Raw genomic sequence first — 23,320 nt, forward strand, 5'->3', positions numbered from 1 at the left:
AGGTAATTAATTACATGTACTGTGTCTCATTTTATTGTCAACTCAAAGCCAATTACACCCACATACACAAACTCTCAGGCAATCCAATAGCACCATTTTAATTCAATAAACACCTATATATGCAAATTACCAGTGATACAAGACATGCAGGAAAATACATCATTAAATAATGTTAAGCAATTCTAAAACTAAAAAGATCCTATTGATGAACTGAATGCTCAAGTCTTTTTATAAAAACACTACAAAGCATGAAGGCAAAACATTGCAGAAATAAAATATGTATCACTTCAGTGTTGAGTGATCTGTGACTATCTAAGGCTGAACCTTGCCACCTGCTAAATTATTAGTATTGTTGTTTCTATGGACTCAAGCTGGAGCTGAATCAGGCATCAAAAACTACTAGTACATTTGAGCAAATGTACTGTTACATTATAAAAGCTAAAATCAATTTGGAAACAAGGGTAATCCATTTACATAAGGAGTATGCACACTGTTTGCTTGTTTGTGACCACTGTTCATTTTCATCACTTTCTTTTTTCATTTCAGGATTAAATGGGCTTCTCCCTTTCATTTTGGAGCCCATTTAGAGGTCCCAATTAGATTTGTTTTGGTTCCTTCCTAATTAGTATTTCCTTTTGTCGGCCCTAAATATCCTGGCCTTCAGTTTCATGGGATAACCCCTGGTTCTAGTGTTGTGAGAGATTTCCCCCATCCACTCTTTACTCCATGCATAATGTTTACACCTCCATCATGTCCCCCAGTAGTTGCCTCTTTTCTACACTAAAAAGCCCCAGATGCTGTAGCCTGGCCTCATAAGGAAGCCCGGTGCTCCAGGCCCCAGATCATCTTGGTTCACCTCTTCTTCACCTTTTCCATTTCTACAATGTCCTTCTTAAGATACGGTGACCATAACTGTATGCAGTACTCCAAATGTGGCAACACCATAGATTTGTATAAGGGCATTCTAATATTAGCAGTTTTATTCTCGATCCCCTTCCTAATGATCCCTAGCATGGAATTGGCCTTTTTCACAGCTGCCGCACACTGACTCAACACTTTCAACGAGCCGACCACCATGACCCCAAGATCTCTCTCCTGGTCAGTCAATGACAGCTCAGATCCCATCAGTGTATATGTGAAGTGCAGGGCGGGGGGGTAGGGTGGGTTGCCCCAATATGCATCACTTTATACTTGCTTACAGTGAACCACATTTGTCATTTTGTCACCCACTCACCCAGTTTGGAGAGATCCTTTTGGAGCTCCTCACAATCTCTTTTGGATTTCACTACCCTAAATGGTTTACTGGCATCTGCAAATTTGGCCACTTCGCTGGTTACCCCAACTTCTAGCTCTTTTATGAATAAGTTAAAAAGCACCGGTCCCAGTACAGATCCCTGAGAGACCCCATTTCCTACTTCCCTCCATTGTGAAAACTGTCTATTTATTGCATGAGGTTTTTATATGTATATCTATTTTTTACTCTGCACAAGTCAGACCTCATCTAGAGAATTGTCCAGTTATGAATATGAATATGATATACCACTTTTCAACAAAAGTTCCCAAAGCAGTTTACAAAGATATACATAAATATTTTTTTAAATGGCTCCCTGTCTCCAAAGGGCTCACAATATTTATTTTTTTAAAAAAAAAACACCACACAAACACACACGATAGACACCAGCAACAGCCACTGAAGGGATTATGTGCTGCGGATGGATAGGGCCAGTTGCTCTCCTATTACTAAATAAAGAGAACCACGACTTTTAAAAGGTGCCTCTTTGCTCAGTTAGCAGTTCTGGGTGCTATACTTTAAGAAGGATATTGATAAATTGGAACAGGTTCAGAAGAGGGCAATCAAGATGGCCAAGGGTCTGGAAAATAAGCCCTATGAGGAATGGTTGAAGGAGTCCATTTAGCCTGGGAAGAAGAAACTGAGCGGAGGACACTCTTCAGATAGTTGAAGGGCTGCCAGACAGAGGAAGGCAAGGACTTCTTCTCAGTTGCTCCAGATCTGGAGTCTAATGGGCTTAAGTTATAGGAGGGCAGATTTCAACTGAACATTTGGATAAGCTTCTTAAGAGTAAGCAGTTGGACAAAATAATTACCTTGTGGGGTGGTAAGCTTTCCCTCACTAGAGATCTTCAGGCAGGGACTGGACAGCCATCCTTTGAAGATGCCATGACTCTGGATTTCTGGCATGGAGCAGGGAGCTGATCTACAAGACCCCTCCTGCTCTATGATTCCATACTACAGAAATCGCTTCACAGTCCTAAATCATCTAATTCATCTCTCTGGCAGTGTGGTGACAGAGGTCCTACTCTTCATTTTACGGTGGGACTTGAGGACAGAAACTTGCCCCAGGCCAAGGACATTATTGGGGATCTGATATTTGACACCACTTCTTTACTACTCCATCCATTGTGAACCTGCTCTCCTGTTCACTCCACTATCCACACTGGGTAGAATGCTACAGCAGCACTTTAAAAGACAAGAACGCAGTGGTTCTACTAAGAAACTGGAAGAAAAGTGGTGAAAATAAAGTGTAATACATAAACAGGCTAAAGTATATTGCAATCCTTCAACTGATGAATAACCTTTAAACTTGCATTAGTGGAGCTACAATAAATATCACTGTTGGACTATATAGGTCAGATCAGACAGCAGAATCAGACAGCACAGGTACAATTTAATTATCTCCAAAACAGAATGTATGGATAAATGGAATTAGATAGGATTCTTGAATCATGTAAGGTAGATAACTGAAGATAGTTTTATTTAACATTCTCCACTTTACTAACTGCTATAATTAAAGGAAAATTAAAATGTAAGCAGGAAATGTTTCACTTAACTAAGCAATGGAATCTTTGATCTACCTGGAAATTAGAATTATAACACTAAGCTTTTTTTTTTTTTAAGTAGGCATTTGCTTACTTCCATGTAAGTCTGATTCAGGTGCTAGTTAATGCAGTTTTCTTCAGCTTCTGGAATTAAAAAAAAGCCTGTACAGCAGGAATGGAATTCTGAAAATGTTTAAGAATCAATCGGTCTAAATTTGTCTTAATCATGGGGAGTACAATAAAACCACCAAATTGGTTTGGTCAGTATGCATCTAAAACACCTGATCGGTTGATGATGATGATGTTAGGCACATGCTTTATATCCAGCAATATCAATAAATTTAAATATCAGTAAATTTCCCTCAACAGCTGTAAAGCAGAAGCATGTCCATTAGCATTATTTAAAGTAGCAGAAGTGAGGTACTCAGGCAACTTGTTGAAATAGAAAGGCTAGTGTGGCATAACTGTTTTGGGTTCTTTTTCCCCCAAATTTATTATTTTCAATGTTGCTAAAAAACATCCTCTTTTCAGGGTTTCCTATTATGAAAAACAATTGTTGCAGAAAACAAACATTCCAAAGAATCTTGATGTTTAGCAACTGCATATAAAAAACAAACACCACTCTTGTATGATTCCTGTTTCTGTAACATGGTAATAGTGTGTGTTACTTCTCTGTGTAGTCGGATATCTATAAACTAGATCCTTTCCAAAATGGCTTAGGACGTTTACATGGCAAGGTACAACAAACCTAAGAAAAAATGACAAAGATAGCTAAGTATTATTTTGAAAGTATATATTTAAAACTATGAATTCCCACAACATAAGAATAACTCTTCACACAAAGAGAAGTCAGACTGTAAACAACCAGATGATCACTTTGGAACAGACACGTCTTTATTGTCCATAATTAGTCTGATAATTATCATCATAAATATGCTACCTCAGTAGACTCACATTTTTCCTGGGACGAATGTTGCATTTACAAAATAATCTGATGTTTAAAACATTATATAATTTCACAGGTCTGTATTCATTGACTATATACATGACATTTCAGTAAAATATTATATTGTTCTTTAAAATAAATTAGGGTGCTTCCCTTCAAATATGTTTTGATTCCAAAACTCTGGGAAAAAATGCCAGCTATGCAAATATCACATGTGCCAGAGAAAATGTATGTCAAAGCAATTTGAAAACACATCTGTGCAAAGGTTTGCATGCAATTACTGAGCACGCACCTTGGAATACATTGAGCAGCATACTGGGAATACACTGTCATGAGTTATTTATTTTTACAGCATGTGGAATCAGAAAGGGGTGGGGGAGTCATATCTCAGCTGGCTACCTCAAAACTATGGAGATCCCAAACAAGCACAAAGGTCAGCAAATGCTTTCCTAACCACAGACACTTTCACTCACTGTTAGACAAACAACACCACTTAGTTAAACTACATTGGAGTTGACATCAACACTGGAGTTGTACTATCAGAACTGTTGACAATATAAATATTAGGACGTGAGATTTATTCATAGCTTTGCTTGTGTTTTCCTACTGCTACAACCCACAGTAGTAGTCTTTCTTTCTTTCTTTCACACATGCTTCAACTCCCATTTACTTGGAATTCTTACTGTGTTTAAACTGACCATACTCCTAAGTAAGTGTACATAAGATTGTAGGTTTCTACAGTCTTAGAATACCAATCTTGGTATTTCCAAGACCAAGTAGTAAATGGAGTTAAGTGGTGTGTGGACACTAGCAATAGTTCCTATCACAACAAGCAGGGGTTAGTCCTGACAATTTTTTTTTCTTTTTTGTAGGGCTGTTCCCAGTTTTGTAATCACAGCAACACAAAATGGTATTTGTCCATTTCTTCTAAAAACAAACAAACCATGACTTCCACAGCTTTCTTGTAAAAGCCCTATTACAGGCGCGTACACCAAAAAGTTAGGATGAATGTATTATTAAATTATTTATGAAGGAGTTGGGTTTTATTATTATTGTATTCTTTTAAATAATAATAATAATAATAATGCAGAAAAAGACCAAAATAATCCCAGTGGTAATTGGTGCCCTAGGTGCAATTCCAAAACAACCTGAAGAGCAGCTCAACACCATAGGGGCCACAGAAATCACCACCAGCCAATTACAAAAAGCAACTTTACTGGGAACAGCCTATATTCTGCAACAATATCTATAATAACAGCAACAACACTGAAAATAAAATTCAGCCATCCCAGGTCCTTGGAAAGGACTTGATGTCTGGATAAAACAAACCAGTCAATAACACCTGTCTGACTGTGTAAATAAATAAATAAATAAATATGCAATGTATATGAAGTAAAAGGATTGCAAAGGAGTGGGAATCCTACACACAGGAAGCAAACATCCCAGCGCGGACATGACCGGTGCATTTCTAAAACGACCTGCCTCTTCAGCGCAGTGCTAGTCTGCCCCCTGAGAGAAACTGACTGAATACCCAGAGATCTGCTGCGATCAACTAGGAGCGATCTGCTGCTCAGGGAGCAATAAGCGCCCGCCCGCTACCCAGCCGCGCGGTGAAGTCCCATTTCTTGCTCTGATGCTAGGAGGAGGATCCAAAGTTTCGATTTCGCCTTTCCGGAGTTTCTTCGCCGCGCGACGCGCCTCCTCACTCCTCCCACGCTACACCCCGCGGTGCACACCGCAGAGCAACGACGAGACAGCAGATGGGAAGGGAAGAGCCCACTCGGTTCCTTGGCGCCCACCCAGATCTCAGCCAACAAGATACGGATCATCCGGCCATCCATCTCTCTCCCTCCCGACTGCCCATCCTCACTGCCTCTAGGTTTTCACTCGTTATCGATGAACTTGCCAGGGAAGGAATTATTTACACTGAGGCCTCAAGGAGAACGGGGGTGGGGGGAGAGAGAGGAGGAGGAGGTCAATGCCTGCCGTCGACGTCTCGCCTACACAGACCCACCCCGCTCTCCTTTAGCAACCGTGGACCCAGCTAGGCGTTAGCAGTCGCCCTTGCGCTGGGTTTCTGCCGCTTCCTATATAGGCGCCAATGATAGCTTCCCTCCCCGGGAAACAGCGGGCGGAGATCCGGATCGGGACCGCAGGTGGGCAGAAGGTTAAAGCCGCTCTCTCCCCATGCACGATCCCAATCCTGATCCCCTCAATTTAGGAAACAAAAACCTATCAAGCAAGCAAGGGCCAATGACGGCTTAAGGTAACGTGCAGCAGCTTCTCCTAGTCCTTTCTCCGAGAGAAGAAAGGGGACTCAAGCAAGCCCTCCCTCGAAGAGTCGCCCTGTGCGGTCTGGAATCGCAGCCCAATTCCTGATGCGTCTGAGCTGGCCCTGTCTGACAAGCCGCACTCTGCACATGCTCGGAGCGTACTCTTTTCTTTCTTGATAATTCACCTATGCCAGGACTTCGCCGGAGCGTTCGAAACAGGCTTCGGGGCTGCGCCCTGCTGGCAGGCTCCGGTTTAACCCTGCATCTGCAGCGGGGGAAATGCTGGTGGTAGCAGCACGGCCAGGCCACCACATGGCTCCAGGGCCAGGCTCGCTAAGCCGGGCAGCCACGGTCTGCTGGCCTCCCTGGTGCCCGTGCCCGTCCGATGGCCAGGCAGGTTTCCCCCTAGAGCGCTGTACTTCCAAGCGCACCGCTTCCTCCTCCAGCGGCAGCTCCTTCCGCCTGCCAGTTTCTGCTGTCCAATACCACTCCAAGGCATCCGCCCGCAGCGGCAGACATTCGGCCTCCGATCTCTAGCTCCGGACGATCACGCGAGGCGCCTAAGAGACTTCGACGCCGCCTGCCAAGACGCCAAACCATTCCAAGTCACCAAGGCTGCACACACGTCTTGGGGAAGAACTGCTCACTGGGATTTACTTCGAGTCTCCGCGGAGTTTACTTCTGAGTTAACGTGCAAAGAGACTCGGCCAAGACTGTATACACCTCCGCTCCTTCACCCCCCCCCCCACCGCATCAAAACAAAACCCAAAGTACCGCAACTGACTCAACTAACCACAAACCAAGCTATCGCAGCTCACCTCAGCTAAGCATATTTGTTTCAAGCCTCTGAGACTGGGAGGAAGAGAGAAACATTTATTTCAGAGCCACAACGCTCCACCTGACAGGCAGAAGCACACACGGTCACTCTCCTTGCGAGTTTCTTGCTACTCGATGCTCTTAGCCGAAGTTCTGTTCTCTCCTTCCGCGAAGGGATCGCCAGTCCCTTTGCAAGGTTGAGAGTTCCCACTAGGTGAAGAAGAAGCCACTAAAGTTCACCAGAAGCAAGCAAGCGCACCCGCTTTCTCAGAGAGAGCATCACACGAGTGTAATTTCGGATTGATTCTTTCGAAATGGCCATCACCACCGCCGGGCCCCTCATTCACAAGTCATTAGCCTTGGCTTTACCCATAAGAATAGATTGAAGGCCCGGGAAAACCACCTCGAGTGCGTGCACGGGGAGCTAGTGTATATCAGCGCAATCCTGTGAATACATTTACATGGAAATCAGCCCTACTGCATTTAATGAGGCTTACTCCTTAGTAAGTGTGTTTAGGATTGCAGACTAAGCGTATCAGCAAAGTAAAATTGATTCCCATCATTCGGAGCTTGACTCCCGAGTATGCGGGCTAGAGGACGATCCACACAGGAACGCATCTCCAAAGCTGCTGCCCTGCTTCGCTAGAGCTTACAACCAACGATCGCCCATTATTCCGCCATCAATTCAATACGCAGCAGGTTGCATGGATCGCTCACTCTTGGGAAGAGAAGAGGCTGGCGTGGGTCCCCACCAGAGCTCAGTAGCAAACCTTACCTGTGGCGCGGCGAGGAAGCGCCGGGATTATCTAGTAGCTCCGCTGGAGGGAAGCGAAGGGACTCGATCGCCCAATTCACATCACTCTTCCTCTCCTCTCTGCCTTTATTTCAGCGGTGAAATTGCCTACCGGAGGCGGGGACAACGAAGCGCCCGCTTCCCTTCATGCGGCCGAGAAACAGCCACCTGTACCGTACGAAGGGAGTGGGGTGCCCCGGAGAGCGGGATCCAAAGCAGGCGAAGCAGCAGCAACGGCTCAGGAGCGCGGAATGAGATGACACCAGGCAAAGCCGCGGGAGGAAAGCTCAGGGCGTAGGACAGGCAAGGAAAGGACCAGGTCGATCACCGGAGCTGACGAGCAGAAAGTTCTAAAGTAGCGGCGGCAGCAGCAAGATGGAATCTGCAGCAATCGCGGGACGACGCTTCCTCTCCCAGCTCGGCAGAAGCCGAGGAGATCCCCGCTCAGCTTTGGAAAACTAAAGACAAGCTCATCAGCTCTCCCAACCGCTACTCCCGAAGGGCTCCGGGGCGGTCCAGCACTGATTGGACAGCAGAGTATTGGGTCCGCCCTCCCCCTCTCCGGGCACGTTACTTTGCCGCCTCCACCGAGGGCTGCTTCGGCTCCTCCCCTGAAGACCTGCACGTGGCGGTCAGAGGAAGGCAAGTGGGATGGAACTTGGAAATGGGGGCGGTGATGTAGCCAGTCTGCCTAGGACGAGGCTGAAGTTGGTTGCTAGCTTCCTGTTCTTCAGTCCTACTTTCCAGTTCCTTATTGGACACAGAGATGCCTGAGCAGCCTGAACAGAAAATGTCAATTAGATATGCCGGTGCACCCCCATATAAGCATTGGACTGTCCCATATCACACACCTCTTCAATGATCTGGCAGGTGAGGAGGGACCGTAGAATGCTGTGTGTGAGAGCCTGTTAATTCTCCCTCCGTGATCTGGAGGCTGCTTCCAAGTCTGTGTCCTTGGCTTAGAATTCCAATTTAATTTAAAGACCTGTTCAAACATATTGACTTGGAGGGAAGGAAGTCACATTGATCTCAAAAGAACTTTGTCAATGTGTTTAGTATTGCATCCTCGTCTTAAATACACGCACAACCTGATCCTCTGTATATTGCTTTGCTTTACCTGAATGTAAGTTCTAGAGGACTCTGCATTCTAGAGAACTTATTCTTGCATATGCATGCTTGCAATTGCTGCCCCAGAGTAATCTTTCTGCAAAGTTTTCAAATCTTTTAGAGAGTTTTCAAAGGGTAACTGAATATGAATGTAATTGATCTCTGATGGATTGTCTATGGATAATTGCAACATATTGTATTATTTTGATTTTAAATATTCTTTTAGTTACTGTTCCCTCTATTGTGGATGTGTTCTTATATTGCAGTGGCCACTGGTTGCATGATCAACAATAATTTCTCCATTAATGCTACATTTCCAGTGCTTCTGTTAAACAGTTTGGTAGCAAAAAGCAAATTTCCATGCTAAAATCTATTCACGTATGATGTTCCATGGACATACAATCTAAGTACAGTGTATGCCTGTAGCTCACATATTATGTTCAAGGCATGTACAACAGTAGACTCCCTGTCTGCACCTTGAATTTGAGGAGGCCTACATCCAGTTGGAATTCATTTTAAAATGCATTCATTTTAAAATGAATGCATGAACAGTGATTCACACAAAAACATGTACAGAAACCTGTGTGCATGTACATCATACCCAAATAGGACTCAAACCTGCACAGTTTGTGGCTGGCCAAGGCAACACAACCATGTTCTGTTGCTTGCTAGTTGCTGGCAGAAGAAATAGGAAGTTTACAGAGCTTCAAGTGGGGTGTGATTCGTGGCTGGTGGGCATTTGGGGGGCTGGCTGCTCATAAGTGCAGGCTGCCAGAGCCACAGTTGGCAAGGACAGGCCAAAAAGCAGCATAGCACTGAACAACTGTCATTTGTTATTTAACACAGGTTTGCAGGATCTACTTTGTTTTTATCAGAAGCCCAACATCCACCAATTGAAGTCAGGTGCTGGAGCCATGTGCACAATGGTGGCTGATCTACTTTCCTCCCACCCTGCTTTGACACAAATGTGTAGATGAATCCTGAGCTGCTGCAAACTGCTTAGTAGCTGGTACTAAGAAGGGAGACCACTTGTCATTCACTGTTTTTATGGGGAAAGAAAGCAGGACTCTGGGCCTGTTGCAAGAACAGATGTTACCGAGATAGCTTGTTTGGGGGCTCCCAGCAGCACCCTTACACCTGTTTCGGAGCTACAGGCTTGTAGTTTCCACTTTTGCCTTTTCAGAATTTATGGGATTGTGGGCTCACCATTTGGTTTGCATGAGCTAACTCATGGCACGTAGTCACCTGGTACGTGGCTCTAGGTCCAATTTAACCCATGACTGCAGGAGGACAATCCCTGTGATCGCTTCTCTGATTGCCTTTCAGGTGGGGAAGCAAGAGTAGACATGAGTTAATTAAGTGCTATTCTTCTACAGAACTAGCCAAATACTCACCCCCTATGTTGACACATCGGATCAGTTCAATCCTATCACCTTCCCCCAGAAAGAGATAGATAAGAGGTAACAAGCTCATCTCTTTCTCTAACAAAATGCTAGTAGCTGGCTTGGGTCACGGGAAGCAAGGTTGTTGAAACATTCCTAGGCACTCCCAAGGTCTCCTGAATACACAAGATAAGCTCTGATGTGCCCATTTCATTCCACCCTACACAGGTTCCTTAACCTATTCACCTCATTGTGCTAGTAGAAGCACACCCAGCAAAGTTGAACAGGACAAGGATGTACTCCTTTGTCTATCCCTATTGTTGCCTTTGTCAACAGAAAGGTGTGGCCAGCATGCCACCTCAGGGCAAGATGCTGTCTATTTCTAGTCAAGACACAATCAATCAGTGTGTCTCTCCTTTGGATTAACCAATTGTGTTTGGGCATTAGCTATATTATCTTGCTTTGCTTTGTTCCTGTCCCATTTGTTGCCTCCCAGTCAGCCCTATTGCCAGGCTTGGCTGCAGCGAGATACTGGTCTTCTGAGATCAGACTCCCTTTCGATTCTTTCCAGCACCCAGATTCTCGTTTGGTACTTGCATCCCTATTCCTGCCTTTTGCCTTCCTACCTGCCCTGAAGGAGAGAGAGGTCCTTTAACATCGGTCAAACTACAAGGGTCCACATACTGCACCGGATGGACTTTGGTATCACTGTCTCTGCTCCAAAACCTCCTGCTCCCCTCCTTTCTTCCCCCACCCCAATCCAAAGCTGTCCTCTAATACCATTTCTCTGGTCAGCCTTGAGTGGACTTAATACAGATCTCAAGCTAAAACACCTCTTCATAAACCTCAACTTAGTCCTGTTTGTTTGTTATGTTATTTTTGCTAGTTAAGTGTTATATTGATTATTAATCATATTTCATTTCCTGTACCCCAAGACCCTAAAATAAACCTGATTCTATTTTTGAACTTTCAGCTCTCTGTCAGTCACTTCCACAACTGAAGCTTTGGATAAATTAATTCAACAAGGAACTGCTCGCTTTAGTTTTGCTGGTTCCCCACACAAACCCAAAAGTAGTCAGGGGGTGTTTGCCAGTTCCCCCAGGAGCAGTATAATCAACACAGAACAGGATACTTTGCAGAAATAAGAAGCCTCTAGTGTCTGCTACTGATGCCTTTTGTTTCTTTTAAAGCTGTGAGTTCTTTGGGGAAAAGGAACTCTCTTGTTAATAACATTATTTACTACCTTATCCCTCGCAGAGCATCTGTGCTCTAGGACTTTATTGCTCCCTCACCCCCCTCAGCCAGTCTCCCCACCCCCACCGCCAGTCTCCCTCCACCCTCTCTGCCCATCTTCCCTCAGCCAGTCATCTCCCCTCATCCCCTCCGCCAGTCTCCCCTCAGACATTGAGCAATGGCATCCGTCGCCTCCGAGTTTCCTCATGAGGAGGATGGCCGAGCTGGGGCTTCCCTTCCAGCTTGCATGGATGGCCCTCAGTGCACTCTTACGCCCCGGCTCAGCCGTCCTCCTCATGAGGTGACTCAGTGGTGATGGATGCCGTTGCTCAATGTCTCTTCTTTCTTTCTGTCTTCGCCTCCTCCTCGACCTCCCTCCTTGGCAGCAGCTGCCCTTCTGGCAATTCTCTTGTGCCAGAACTCTCGCGAGGGCTACCACACACGGGATTAGCCACAGGTACGCCTTAGAGAATTATATATATAGAAGATTCAGTTTGCCTCCTCCCCCAGGTTTGGTCTGTTTCCTTCCTTTTCAGCCTTTAAATCCTTATTGAAGACATTTCTTTTCTGCCAGGTGTTTGCTCTTTAATTGGGGTATTGTTTTTTAATTTTGATTGCTGGTCTTGCCATGTACATGGGTCTGTGGATTGGGTGGTATATTAAATCTTTTAATTAATTAATTGTTGTTGTTATTGTGTATGTAAATTGCTTTGAAAACTTTTTTTGTTGAAAAGAGATATATAAATGTGATCTCTCTCTCTGTGTGTCACTCTTCCATTCTCTGAAGTGCCTTGCCATGGTCACGTGTATGGTGCTGGTGTGCAGAAGAGTTGCTCATTGGAAAGGAGTGGGTAGAAGTGGTAAAAAAAGAAGGAATAAATTCTAAAGAAATATAAGAGAAATGGAGATTTGGGTCCATTTGTATGATTTTTTACTCTGTAGTTAATGTAAGCTGAAAATAATTTGAAATTACCACCAGTGTTCCCTCTAAGGTGTGTGCATGTGCACGTTCACTCACAAGTTTTTTTAATGTCTGCTCAATTAATTTTAGATCTCGCTCAGGTTGAATCAAGAAGGCTCCACTCTGAATGCATGTGCACATACACTGCCTTGATACTGCCACTCAGAACAAAACTCATTCCACACACAGATGAAAAGAATTAGAGAGAACACTGATTATCACCTTTAATTTCAGGCTCCAACCAGCTACAGAAATGTGTCCACATCTCATTTAGTAGGTCAGGAACCATGGGCATTAACAGCATGTGCAACAGAATGCACACCTAAGTATAGATGTCTGCCCACTCTGCATTGCTTTCAATGGGGTGTTCATTCTAATTGAAATGATAGCCATTCTATCAATGGCTTGGGTTCAGGGTACTTAAGAGAGCACCTTCTTTGTCATGAACCCTGTTACCTATTAAGATCATCTGGAGAGGTCAGGTTACGGTTGCCGCCAGCTCATTTGGTGCCGACTCAGGACCGGGCTTTCTCTTTGGCTGTCCTTGGTCTTAGGAATATGCTCCCTGTCAAAATAAGAGCATCACCTTCTCTGTTTGCTTTTGGAAGACCCTCAAGATGCACCTGTTTTCTCAGGCTTTTAACGAAATTAATTTTAAACTCTTTAATTTGTTTTTATCTTATAAGATTGTTTTTACTCTATTTTGTGAAATTTTAACTGTTTTGCTGTTTTATATTGTTTGTTAAACTTTGTACACCGCCTAGAGATGCACATATCAGGTGGTATAGAAATAAGATAAATAATAATAATAATAATAATAATAAAATTAACTGCACATCCCCATCTACATTCTCTCACCAATAATCGCATATAAATGCCTAACAGGAACAGACACTAGAAGGCTGCACAACCTTGTGAAGGTTTGGTACCAAGGACAGCTCCACATTTTACAAACAGTTGCTTCCTTCCACTATTGTCATGTACACTTACATGCATGCATGTTCATGCACATGTCTTTCATAGAAACAAACTTTGAATATAACAGTTCTGTGACTCGTTTGTTCTATGTCCATCACTGCCAAGTGGCAACAGGTGCTGTGAGGCCAAGGCTTTGGAGCAATAGCGGCCCATACTAACAAACTGGAGAGGCAGAAAATGGGCCATAGCTGCCCTCTCACTCCCTTATGGCCCTGCTTAACTGTAATTGAGCCCTGCGGGCTGGTCATTCATCTGGTAGGAGAGGGAAATACCCAACTGTGTCAATGACCAGACTGCAAGACTCCAGTACAGCCATGGCAGGGCCAGAAGGGAGTGAGGGAATGGCTGCTGGCACTGGAGCAGCTAGTTTTCCACTCCTCTAGCGTGTCTGTACAGGCAGCTACTACATCAGAGTCAGCTTCTGAAATGGAGAGATTCTTACAGTGCAGCATAGCTGTAAGAAGGATGGGTGCTGGTGTTCTTTTTTGGGAGTCAATGTGGGCGGTGGGGGTGGCAGTGAGCAGAGAGCTATAAATAGTAGTGTAAGTAAACTGTGCCATCGAGTTGATTTTGACTCCTGGCGCCCACAGAGCTCTGCGGTTTTCTTTGGTAGAATACAGGAGGGGTTTACCATTGCCTCCTCTTGTGCAGTATGAGATGATGCCTTTCAGCATCTAGTGTGAGTGAAACATAGGAAACTGCCATATACTGAGTCAGATCATTGATCTATCTAGCTCAGTATTGTCTTCACAGACTGGCAGCGGCTTCTCCAAGGCTGCAGGCAGGAATCTCTCTCAGCCCACTTCACAGTACTTGTTGCAACCCGATCACCCTATCGCTCTCTTTAAAGAGAAAAAAGTCCCTTTCCATTTATGGGAAACAAGGTGGCGCTTATACCATCAAGTACTACCACTTAATGCGGCTAAGCCATGGCTCCCAGAGGACCAGCAAGAGTGCCCTAAAATCACCTGCAAACAGAAAGCTAGTGAGCTAGGCAAAACATTCAGGGAAACCCACTCACATTTCTTAAAAGAGTGTGTGGTAGCCAAAAGAGTGTGGCAGGGGGTAAGCAAGCTGTTAGAGTGGCCTGATTTGGAAAAACAGACTTGGGAAGAACTAACCTTGGTTTTGAGCGATAGAACCTCCTTTCGAGGTCCCAGAACGAAACCTTCAAGGAAACGGGACGGAACGGGTGCTCCCATACTAGGGAATTGGAACGTTCCCCTTCTCGTCATCAGGTTAGCAAACTTGTATGTCATTTATGCAATGCTCCTGCACAGGGAGGGAAGACGCGACCAAGAGGTTCACGCAGATGAGACAGTAAATCTCTTCTGGAAAAGTTTGTATGGTTATGTGCAAAAAGACAAGAGTATCTCTTCTAAACAGCAATGGGACAAATTGTGGAAATGGACGTCGGACGTAACCCCCCGCCCCACCGATTACCTGATGTGCCTTGTAATGCCCCACCCCCGAGTTACAGTACTACCTGCATATACTTCATAACCTTGTGGGTTTCCAAATCCTTGTGCGTAAATCTTTGTAGATATATGATGTACAAACAACCACTTTGTATATAATTGTGCTTTGGCAACGTACTGTATGCTTTGGTAGTTTGTTGGTTCAATAAAAAAATCTTGTCCTATAAAAAAAAATAAAAAAATCTTGTCCTATCTTGGAGAAGCCAGGGAGGGAACTTGAAACCTTCTGCTCTTCCCAGAGCAGTTCTATCCCCTGAGGGGAATATCTTACAGTGCTCACACATCAAGTCTCCCATTCATATGCAACCAGGGCAGACCCTGCTTAGCTTTGGGGACAAGTCATGCTTGCTACTCACAAGACCAGCTCTTCTCTAATCCAGTGGGGATTAGAACCGGCAGCCTTCTGCTTGTTAGTCAAGCATTTCCCCACTGTGCCACTTAAGGTGACTATATAGTAGTGTACATGGCTTTAAAAAAGGATTAGGCCACTTAATAAAAGTTCAATGGCTATTAACCTTGGTAGCTAAATGGGACCTCCACATCCAGAAACATGATGAGGTCATTCACACAATCAAAAACTGTGTTCTACCCGGGTTTGGGAGCTGCATGTGCTCCCAATTTTCATTTGTGTGGAAGCAAGGTAGGAGGAAAACCTGGGTAGAAGTGATTGTGTGGAAGCAAGGTAGGAAGAACAGCTACCCAGCTTTTCTTCCTATCTTGCTTCCACACAACCGAAAACTGGGAGAACACACAGCTCCCACACCTGTGTAGGACACAATTTTTGATTGTGTGAATGACCTCACTATTTCAGTCTCACATGTTGAGGACAGACAACCAGGGAGAGCTGTTGCCAGAGGCATCAAGCTGCCCTTTGTTAGAAACAGGATGCTTGGCTAGAGTCTCCTTGGTCTGATCTAGCAGAGCAATATACTCAATGCTACTGAACATGCTCAAGTGCAATGGAGCTTGCTCAGAAGCAGCCGTCGAAATTCTGCCCTTTTGTTTCCCACAACTAGAATTGTTCTCTACATGATAGAAAATGTGTACAATTTAAGCCTAAATTAGGGGACAGAGGACCAGCAGCTGCTGCTGTTTAACATACAAAGGCACTAAGATCTGCGGAGGGGGAAAGGGCAATCTTGTGCATTGAGCTCCTCCGACTTCTGTGCAGCCTGTGTATGAGTCACGTGACCATGGAAGGCAACTGGTTAGTGAGGGTGAATCTGCCTTAGCCAATCTGCTCCCTGCTAACCCACCTACCCCCCAACACACACACACTTTAAGTACAGAGATTTGGATAGCAATCATAGGTCTTTAATTCAGGGTGAAAAAGAGCAGGGTGGTTATTCTAGAAAGGTACATAACTTGAATTCAGAGTTTTGCAAAAATTATTTTCTACATTTTACAATGTGGGACTTGTTTCTGAAACTTGTTCTTTCGTCATGTCAACCAGTATTTATTAAGGGTTTTTTTGTTTTTTGTTTTTTTAATTCTCTAGCATAATAGTCAAATAGTTGAAAGGAAAGGAAAGAATTATAACTAAAAAGAGAATGAAAATTTAACATAAATGGAAAAAGAGAATGAAAATGTAACGTTTTGAAAAAACAGATATATTGTACCTTTGATTGAGAAAGCTCAAAAATCAATAGTTTTGATTGACAAATTATTGGGAACCCAATAACTAAATTATGTTCCTGTTGTTATGCTTTGGGCCTCTGTGGAAGTACTGAAAATACAGTATTCTTATTTCAGTCAGATATTCCTTCATTCAGAATATTTATTCTCCACTTTACAACAAAAAAGGAAAGGCAGATGGCATAGGGGCAGGGAAGTTTGTGTGCTGGGCATGGGCATCCAGGGGAGTGAAATTAGGCAGTCCCCCCCTCCAAATTGAGCCAGTTTCCATTGAATTCAATGGGGCATACTCTCAGGGAGGGGGGTATTGGAGGCTTTGCCCTGCCTCCCCTGAAAAATCCTGCGGACACCCTTAATACTAGGTAAGGAGTCAGGCCACATCCCAGCCGTTTCTGGTTTGGGACACTATTGTAGTCAAGGCAGCCATATGCCAGTCAATTTGTGGAAGCTGTTCCTTCATAAATCCAGTATGTCACTTGCTCTCAAGGTGCAGAACTTCTCATTCTGCTGTGTCTTCACCAAGTATTTCACCAAGAAATGCTTCTCATTGATTAATTATGTCAGAGCTCTAATTATCGGTGCTGAAACATTTTTAGATGTGGACACTTGAAGAAGGCCAAGCGAGTCCAAGGAATGTTGTGCACACAGGGGTGAGATAGCACTACAGGTGCTCAGTAGGTGCTCTTTCAGCAACCAAGTTATTTTGTACACCATGCTGGCCTATTGCCTGGTGCATAAATAACTTGTAGTTAGAGGCTACTACTAGGTGGACATGCAACCTACATGCAGCACAATGGCTCCTGACACAGAATGCAATTTGCACCTCTATTGGGATGCTGCCCTTTGCACCATTGCAACTACACATATTTCTGGGATTGGGATCCCAAACACAAGGAGGCATACCATTGCTGTTGTAAATTGTTGATCTTCTGCCACTTACAATCAGGTATACTTTGCATTTGAAAAAGGGGTTGCAGACTGTTCTAACCACAAGGTACATGAGACATGAAGTAATGGTACAATATTAGATAATTCAGCATTCTTAATATCAAACCCCAGACGCTAGGTCAATAACATCTATATAGCTGTCAAGTTATTCTTAAGTGCATTGTTTGCACTGTCACTCGGTTGCCCGCACCACTCCTTTTAGCAGTGGTATGCTGTATGCATCTTCATCGTCCTTTTCTTCACATGCATTTGTATTTTGTTGTAAATATAGGCTAATGGTACACAAGTTTTACAAAGTTCATTATTCAAGGAGAAATGGATGATGGTGAACCACATGCCTGTCACATCCAAGACATTAAGCGTTCATAGCATCAGCAGGCACCTGGTATATATATATATATATATATATATATATATATATATATATATATATATATATATATGTTTATATTTATATTTATATTTTTATTTATTTATTTATTTATTTATTTATTTATTTATTTATTTATTTATTTATTTTACACAGCCAACAACTGAGGATTGGTGCCTTCACCCAATGGATCATTTTGTAGCTCTCACCTGGAAGGATCCCCACTTCAATGGAATGTTACCATATTGATATAAAAGGAAAGGAGGTATTGGTTTTACTTCCAGGGCGCACTGTTTACCATTAAAGTTCCCTTTCCCAGTCCTGCAGTTTCTTAAACTGATGTAAAATTAGTGCTAGTGAGCCAGATCAGGACTTGGGGTTGTGCTTGATTAAGGATAAGTGTCAATAGCAAGTGTCTAGGAGATTCATTTTGTTCATTCATTTGTCTGATTCATTCTTGAAGATGAGTCTAAAACACTGATTCTCAAACCTGGGTCCTCAGGTGTTATTGGACTTCAACTCCCATAATCCCCAACCAAAGGCCACTGAAGCTGGGGATTATGGGAGTTGAAGTCCAATAACACCTGAGGACCCAAGTTTGAGAATCCCTGGTTTAAAAGATTCAGTTTGTTTAGGCAAAGAAAATGCTGCTACCTTGACCAAAATGGCTGCCATTCTATTCAGAATCTCTATTTCTAAACAATTAATTGTTATTTGTTTGTTTGTTCAATTTATATATCTCCCTTCCTGAAGTGGCTCAGAGCAGTTTATATTAAAATTAAAAAAAACACAGACTAAAACAATCAAAATCAATAAACATTTAAACCAGATTAAATCTCATTAAAATTAAGGTTAAAACTAGATACCATTAAAAAGCCAGTATTAAGAGATGAGTCTTTAAGGCTCTCCTTAAGTTCTCCATAGAAGATACTCCTCTTATATCTACAGGGAGCATGTTCCACAACCGGGGGGGGGGGGGGAACGGGACTGAGAAGGCCCAATCCCAAGCTGCCACCAGATTTGTTTGTTTATTACATTTCTATATCACCCCATACAAAGGCAGTTTACAAAACTAAAACAAAATGTCTGTCTATCTATCTATATATAATTATCTAAAGAGTACCTGTGGCTAATCCCATGTGTGGCAGCTCTCGCAAGAGTTCGCAAGCGGAAGCACCATGGTGCTTGGGCAGTAGGGATTCCATATGCAGATAGGGAGGAGGAGCCTGTGATGGTTAAGGACAGTTGGGATGCAACTGTTACTGGTCGGAAGATGTTCTTAATTGTAGAGGAGAGGGGTGTGTGTGTGTGTGTGTGTGTGTGTGTGTGTGTGTAAAAGGATAGTGGTCAGGAGTCAGCGAAGAAAGGGGTTGTGAAGGAGGAAAGACCCCCTTCGGGAGAAGGAGGCTGCCACTGATTGAATGAGATGAGGAAACAAGACGAACAAGATCTGTTCTCAGGAAAGGAGAGAGGGAAGGAAGGAAGGAAGATAAGAAAGAGGTGAAGAGTGAGTGGAGGAAAAAGAAAGAGAGAAAAAGAAGGGAAGAGAAGAGAGAAAGAAGGGCGAGGGACGGGCCTGAGCCTGTCAGCAGCCTGAGGGGAATGAGCAGCCATCGCGGCGCCAATTGGCAGCAAGGAAGTGCCCAGTCAACCCCTGCTGCTGTTTGGGACTACCAAGGCCATTGGCAGAGAGAGGCAGGCAGACAAGGAACGGGCCTGAGCCTGTTAGCGGCCTGAGGGGAATGAGCGGCCATGGCGGTGGCAGTAGCGAGGAAGGGCCTGGTCAACCGCCGCTGATGCTGATGCTGCTCCTGTGGGAAGGAGCGGGGCTTGGGTGAGGGTGGGGAGGTTTCTGGGGATAGGGGGCTGCAGCTTGGCCAATAGGCACTACAATGCCAAGAGGGGTGAGGGGGGTGGAAGCAACCAGGTGGAGGAGGAGCAGAAGTGCTGCTCAGGTGAGGGTGGAGAGATCTCTGAGGTGAGGGGGGCTGTGGCAGGGGGTGAGGGGAGCAATCAAGTACTAGCGCGCAGATGCTCTGCACAGGTTAAGTTGTGTATATATAAAGCCCTAAGGAGATGCATAGCACATGCATGTGTGGCACACTGGAGGTGCCTGGAGTGCAGAGCCACGCGGGGTGTCATGCCCAGTCAGAGGCAGCAGTGGCAGTAATGCCACTACTGCTGCTGCTGCAGGCAGGGGCAGTGCTCGAGCTCCAGTTAGGAGCCGTTCTGGACCTGTGAGAAGGAGGAGAGAGGAAAAGGTGGGGAGGTCTATGGGATGAGGGGGCTGTGGTGGGAGGGGCGGTGAGGAGAGCTATACAATACTAGCTCAAGATACTCTGTGCCAGTCAATCTAGTAATCATTTGAAAATCAAATTTAAAACCATATAAAATCTAAACAATTCAAACACAATTTAAAACAGTTAAAACAATTTTAAAACGCTGGACAGCCAGACCAAAAAAATTAGTTTTAAGACCTGTAATGTTTCTAAACTATTAACCGGTGGCAGCCCAAAGGTGGATGTAATGGTTGATGTGGCGGGGGCGGGATACAGTGTATGTATGCATGGAACAGGAAGTCCAACTAAATATACATTAGCAAAAGACTTGCAAGGGAGGGGGAGGTTACAGGCTGATCCCAAATATATTAGCCCCCAAATTAGTGATAATTTCTTCTTGACAAGTATAGACTGGGTTCCTAAAGAGTTCCGTCAACTCACATTTCCTTTATTGCATAAAACGTACAATTTTAAGATTCTGCTTTTCCAGAAAAGGATAGTTCCAAATTCAGAATATGTCATTATGCTACTGCAATAACTTTCCTGACAAAATCAGGAGTTAGCAACCCAAATATTTACACCCCTGACCAGTATAGCCTTCCTATGGGAAATTAACTGTGGTGGTCCATCTCTGTTACATCCCCTCTCTTTACATATCAGGCAAGAGGCACATTACCCATCGTACAGTATATATTTTATAAAGAAGATTTTGATTTATAACAAGACTAAATATTCTTGTGGGCCTGTAGCAAATGCTCTGGCCTCTGCACTGTCCAATTAGGATGACAAATAACAGGAGGTCTACAAAATTATTCCATGTACAGACCATGCTGAATTCTTGGAAATCCAGATCCTTTGGAGACTTACAATCAATGTAGGCAGTTTTGACTTCTAAAATGAGGAAGAGTGAGGCTGAAGCCTGTTATCCTGTTCCCAGTGGGCTCGTTAGAAAAGCCAGGGTTTCCGTTGAGGCAGGGGTCTTGGTGGGTGCAGGGGTCCTGGAGGGATTCAGACCTCTGGCAGCTCCAATGGAGATCACGAGTCAAGCAAGAGTCTGGTCAGACAGCTCCAAGCAGGCAAAGTAGAGTTGAAGAGTAACACCAGAGCAAGAAAGATGTTGTTCCAGCAAAATGGCCCTAGTTACACCAAGAGCTTCTGATACTACACAGAGCTTCACAAAAGAAAGGAATTCACTTAAATGCCAGAACATGCACCACACATATACTGTACACACATCATTGTACAGATCTGCATATACAGGTATTCACTCATCATGTTCAACTCATGTACAGCAGTACATTTCCTATCTGTGTCCTCCATTTAAGGGACCTGTACCCTGGTTCACTTAGAAAGTGAATGCACGTACAGCCATTCACACAAAAACGTATACATGTGTACAGACATCTAAACACAACGGAATGTCTGAATACGGCTAGTTTTGATCAACAATGAAGTGATTGTGGCAGCCTTGCTTCATACAAATCTCCCTATATACATAAGGCTTTTTTTAGATTTTAGTTTGTTAACATGGCGTCAGTGGCAATCCTAGGCACCCTTACTTGGAAGAAAGTCACACTGAAGTTGGCGAAACACCATGAGTAAACAGGCTCAACATTTAGCTGTGTGTTGTAAAATGCATTTTCTGGGCACAATTTAGAGTGCTGGTTTTGACCTTGAGAGGCCTAAATGGTTTGGGGCCAGCCAGGATATCTGATGGACCACCTCTTCCCCCATGAATACACCTGCCCTGTGAGAACATTCAGAGAAGTCCGTTTGCATGACCCTCCTTTTTCAGAGGTACAATTGATGTCCACATGAGAGAAGGCCTTCTCCATGGCTGCTCTCACTATATGGAACTCCTTCCTCTCAGGAGAACCAGCTTTGTTGGTATTTTGCAACCTTCTTAAGACCTTTTTAAAAAATTGTCTGGCATTATCTGCTTCCCCATAATTATTGTTTGGGACACTATTGCTAAATGGGTTTTGGATTCAGTTCTCTGGTTTGGCATTGAAATTTTAATTTTCTTTGTAAGCTGCCTTGAATTTTATGAGAAAGGCGGGCTATGCATTTTTAAAATAAAGAAAGACCCAGTTAGGTGAGTCCATGTGTTGGTAAAATAACTCCCTGTGTTTTTTGCACCTCAGTGTAGTTACTCCTGCACAGAAGGGCTTGTGCTTGCTAAGCCTCGTATGTTTTCATTCCTTGAAGGTTACAGTAATCAGAATACTTATTATTACAAAATTATTTTTCACTTTTCTGTTTGCTGAGATTATGCATATTTTAAGTAAACAATCAAACAATTAATTGCCAATTAATAAACTATTAAAGGAAGGAGATAAAGATCACCCCCTTCTCTTTTGTATGCCACTTTATTCAGAAGCCTAACTTCTGTAACCTTGTCGAATGCTAATGAACAGCATAATTATCTGCAACGGCTAACAGGGGCTGATTAATTAAGAACAGAGGGGCAGAATTCAAAGGGTTTGAAACAGACTTACAAAAATAATTCAATTATTCATTGTAAACCTCATATAATAAAAACACATTTCCCTGTTACACTGTACATCCCACCCCATCAAAACTGGTTTGCTTGTGTACTTGTAAGAGACATAATTGGGACATCCAGGTGCAATGCTTTCAATAACACACAGCAAAGCATCTTCACCCTCACTGCTGCTTATTTGCATCACATTCTGGCTTGAGAATGGTTACATTTGCCTGAATGTAGTCCAACTTTTATAGACTGATCTGACATTTTTTGTATTTGTACTGCAGTGTTACAATACAGGGTGGGGAGTAACTAGCAAAACAAATGGAATGGAACAAGGCCTAAGTATGTGTTACTACATATGTGTATATCCATCGCCTATGGCCCTTGCCTCCCTCTTTCCTCTTCTCCCTTCCTCCTTTCTGTGGTCTCCTTTGCTGCTGAACTTTAGACTGTATACTTCTAAGGGCAGGGATCTGTCTTTCTGGTGTATGCTTCTCTGCAAAGTGCACATATCAGCTTCTTTTCTACAAGACATACTAGAGCAGTGTACAAATTACTATTAAAATGTGAACAATCTAACCAGTTCAATAAACATTGCATAAAAGTAACTTGAAAGTATAATATAACCAGAGTCTCCATAAAAGTAGCAGCACCTGACATGAAGAAAACTATTCAAAGTAGTCCCATTGAAAAGGACAAGTGAGGAAATGCCTAACTTGTCCTTTTAATTTCAACTGGACTACTTTGAGTAATTTTCCTCACCATGATAGCCAGTAAAACTAGCATAGCCGCC

At 43.6% G+C, this 23,320-nt stretch overlaps 1 protein-coding gene and 1 long non-coding RNA gene across 3 annotated transcripts in view; one reads left to right on the forward strand and one right to left on the reverse strand.

The window, feature by feature from the left end:
* The window catches only part of TAFA4 (TAFA chemokine like family member 4), a 230,744-nt gene extending 222,449 nt beyond the window's left edge, over positions 1 to 8,295 (reverse strand). The window contains exon 1 of one of the 2 annotated variants that reach the window (XM_053294683.1): positions 7,648 to 8,295. Coding sequence is in view for 1 of the 2 variants with exons in the window: in XM_053294682.1 (XP_053150657.1) it covers positions 5,212 to 5,238 (27 nt within the window). In the remaining variant the exon portion in view is untranslated. Of the gene's footprint in view, positions 1 to 5,211; positions 5,641 to 7,647 lie in introns of those variants that run through there. The other variant, XM_053294682.1, reaches the window with a different exon arrangement.
* Positions 8,160 to 11,120, forward strand: LOC128344492 (uncharacterized). The gene is made up of 2 exons (XR_008315883.1): positions 8,160 to 8,535; positions 9,619 to 11,120. It is a non-coding gene; the product is annotated as an uncharacterized LOC128344492 (long non-coding RNA).
* Positions 11,121 to 23,320: the final 12,200 nt, after the last annotated feature.

The sequence above is a fragment of the Hemicordylus capensis genome, chromosome 2 (assembly GCF_027244095.1).
Source record: "Hemicordylus capensis ecotype Gifberg chromosome 2, rHemCap1.1.pri, whole genome shotgun sequence".
Taxonomy (NCBI): Eukaryota; Metazoa; Chordata; class Lepidosauria; order Squamata; family Cordylidae; genus Hemicordylus; species Hemicordylus capensis.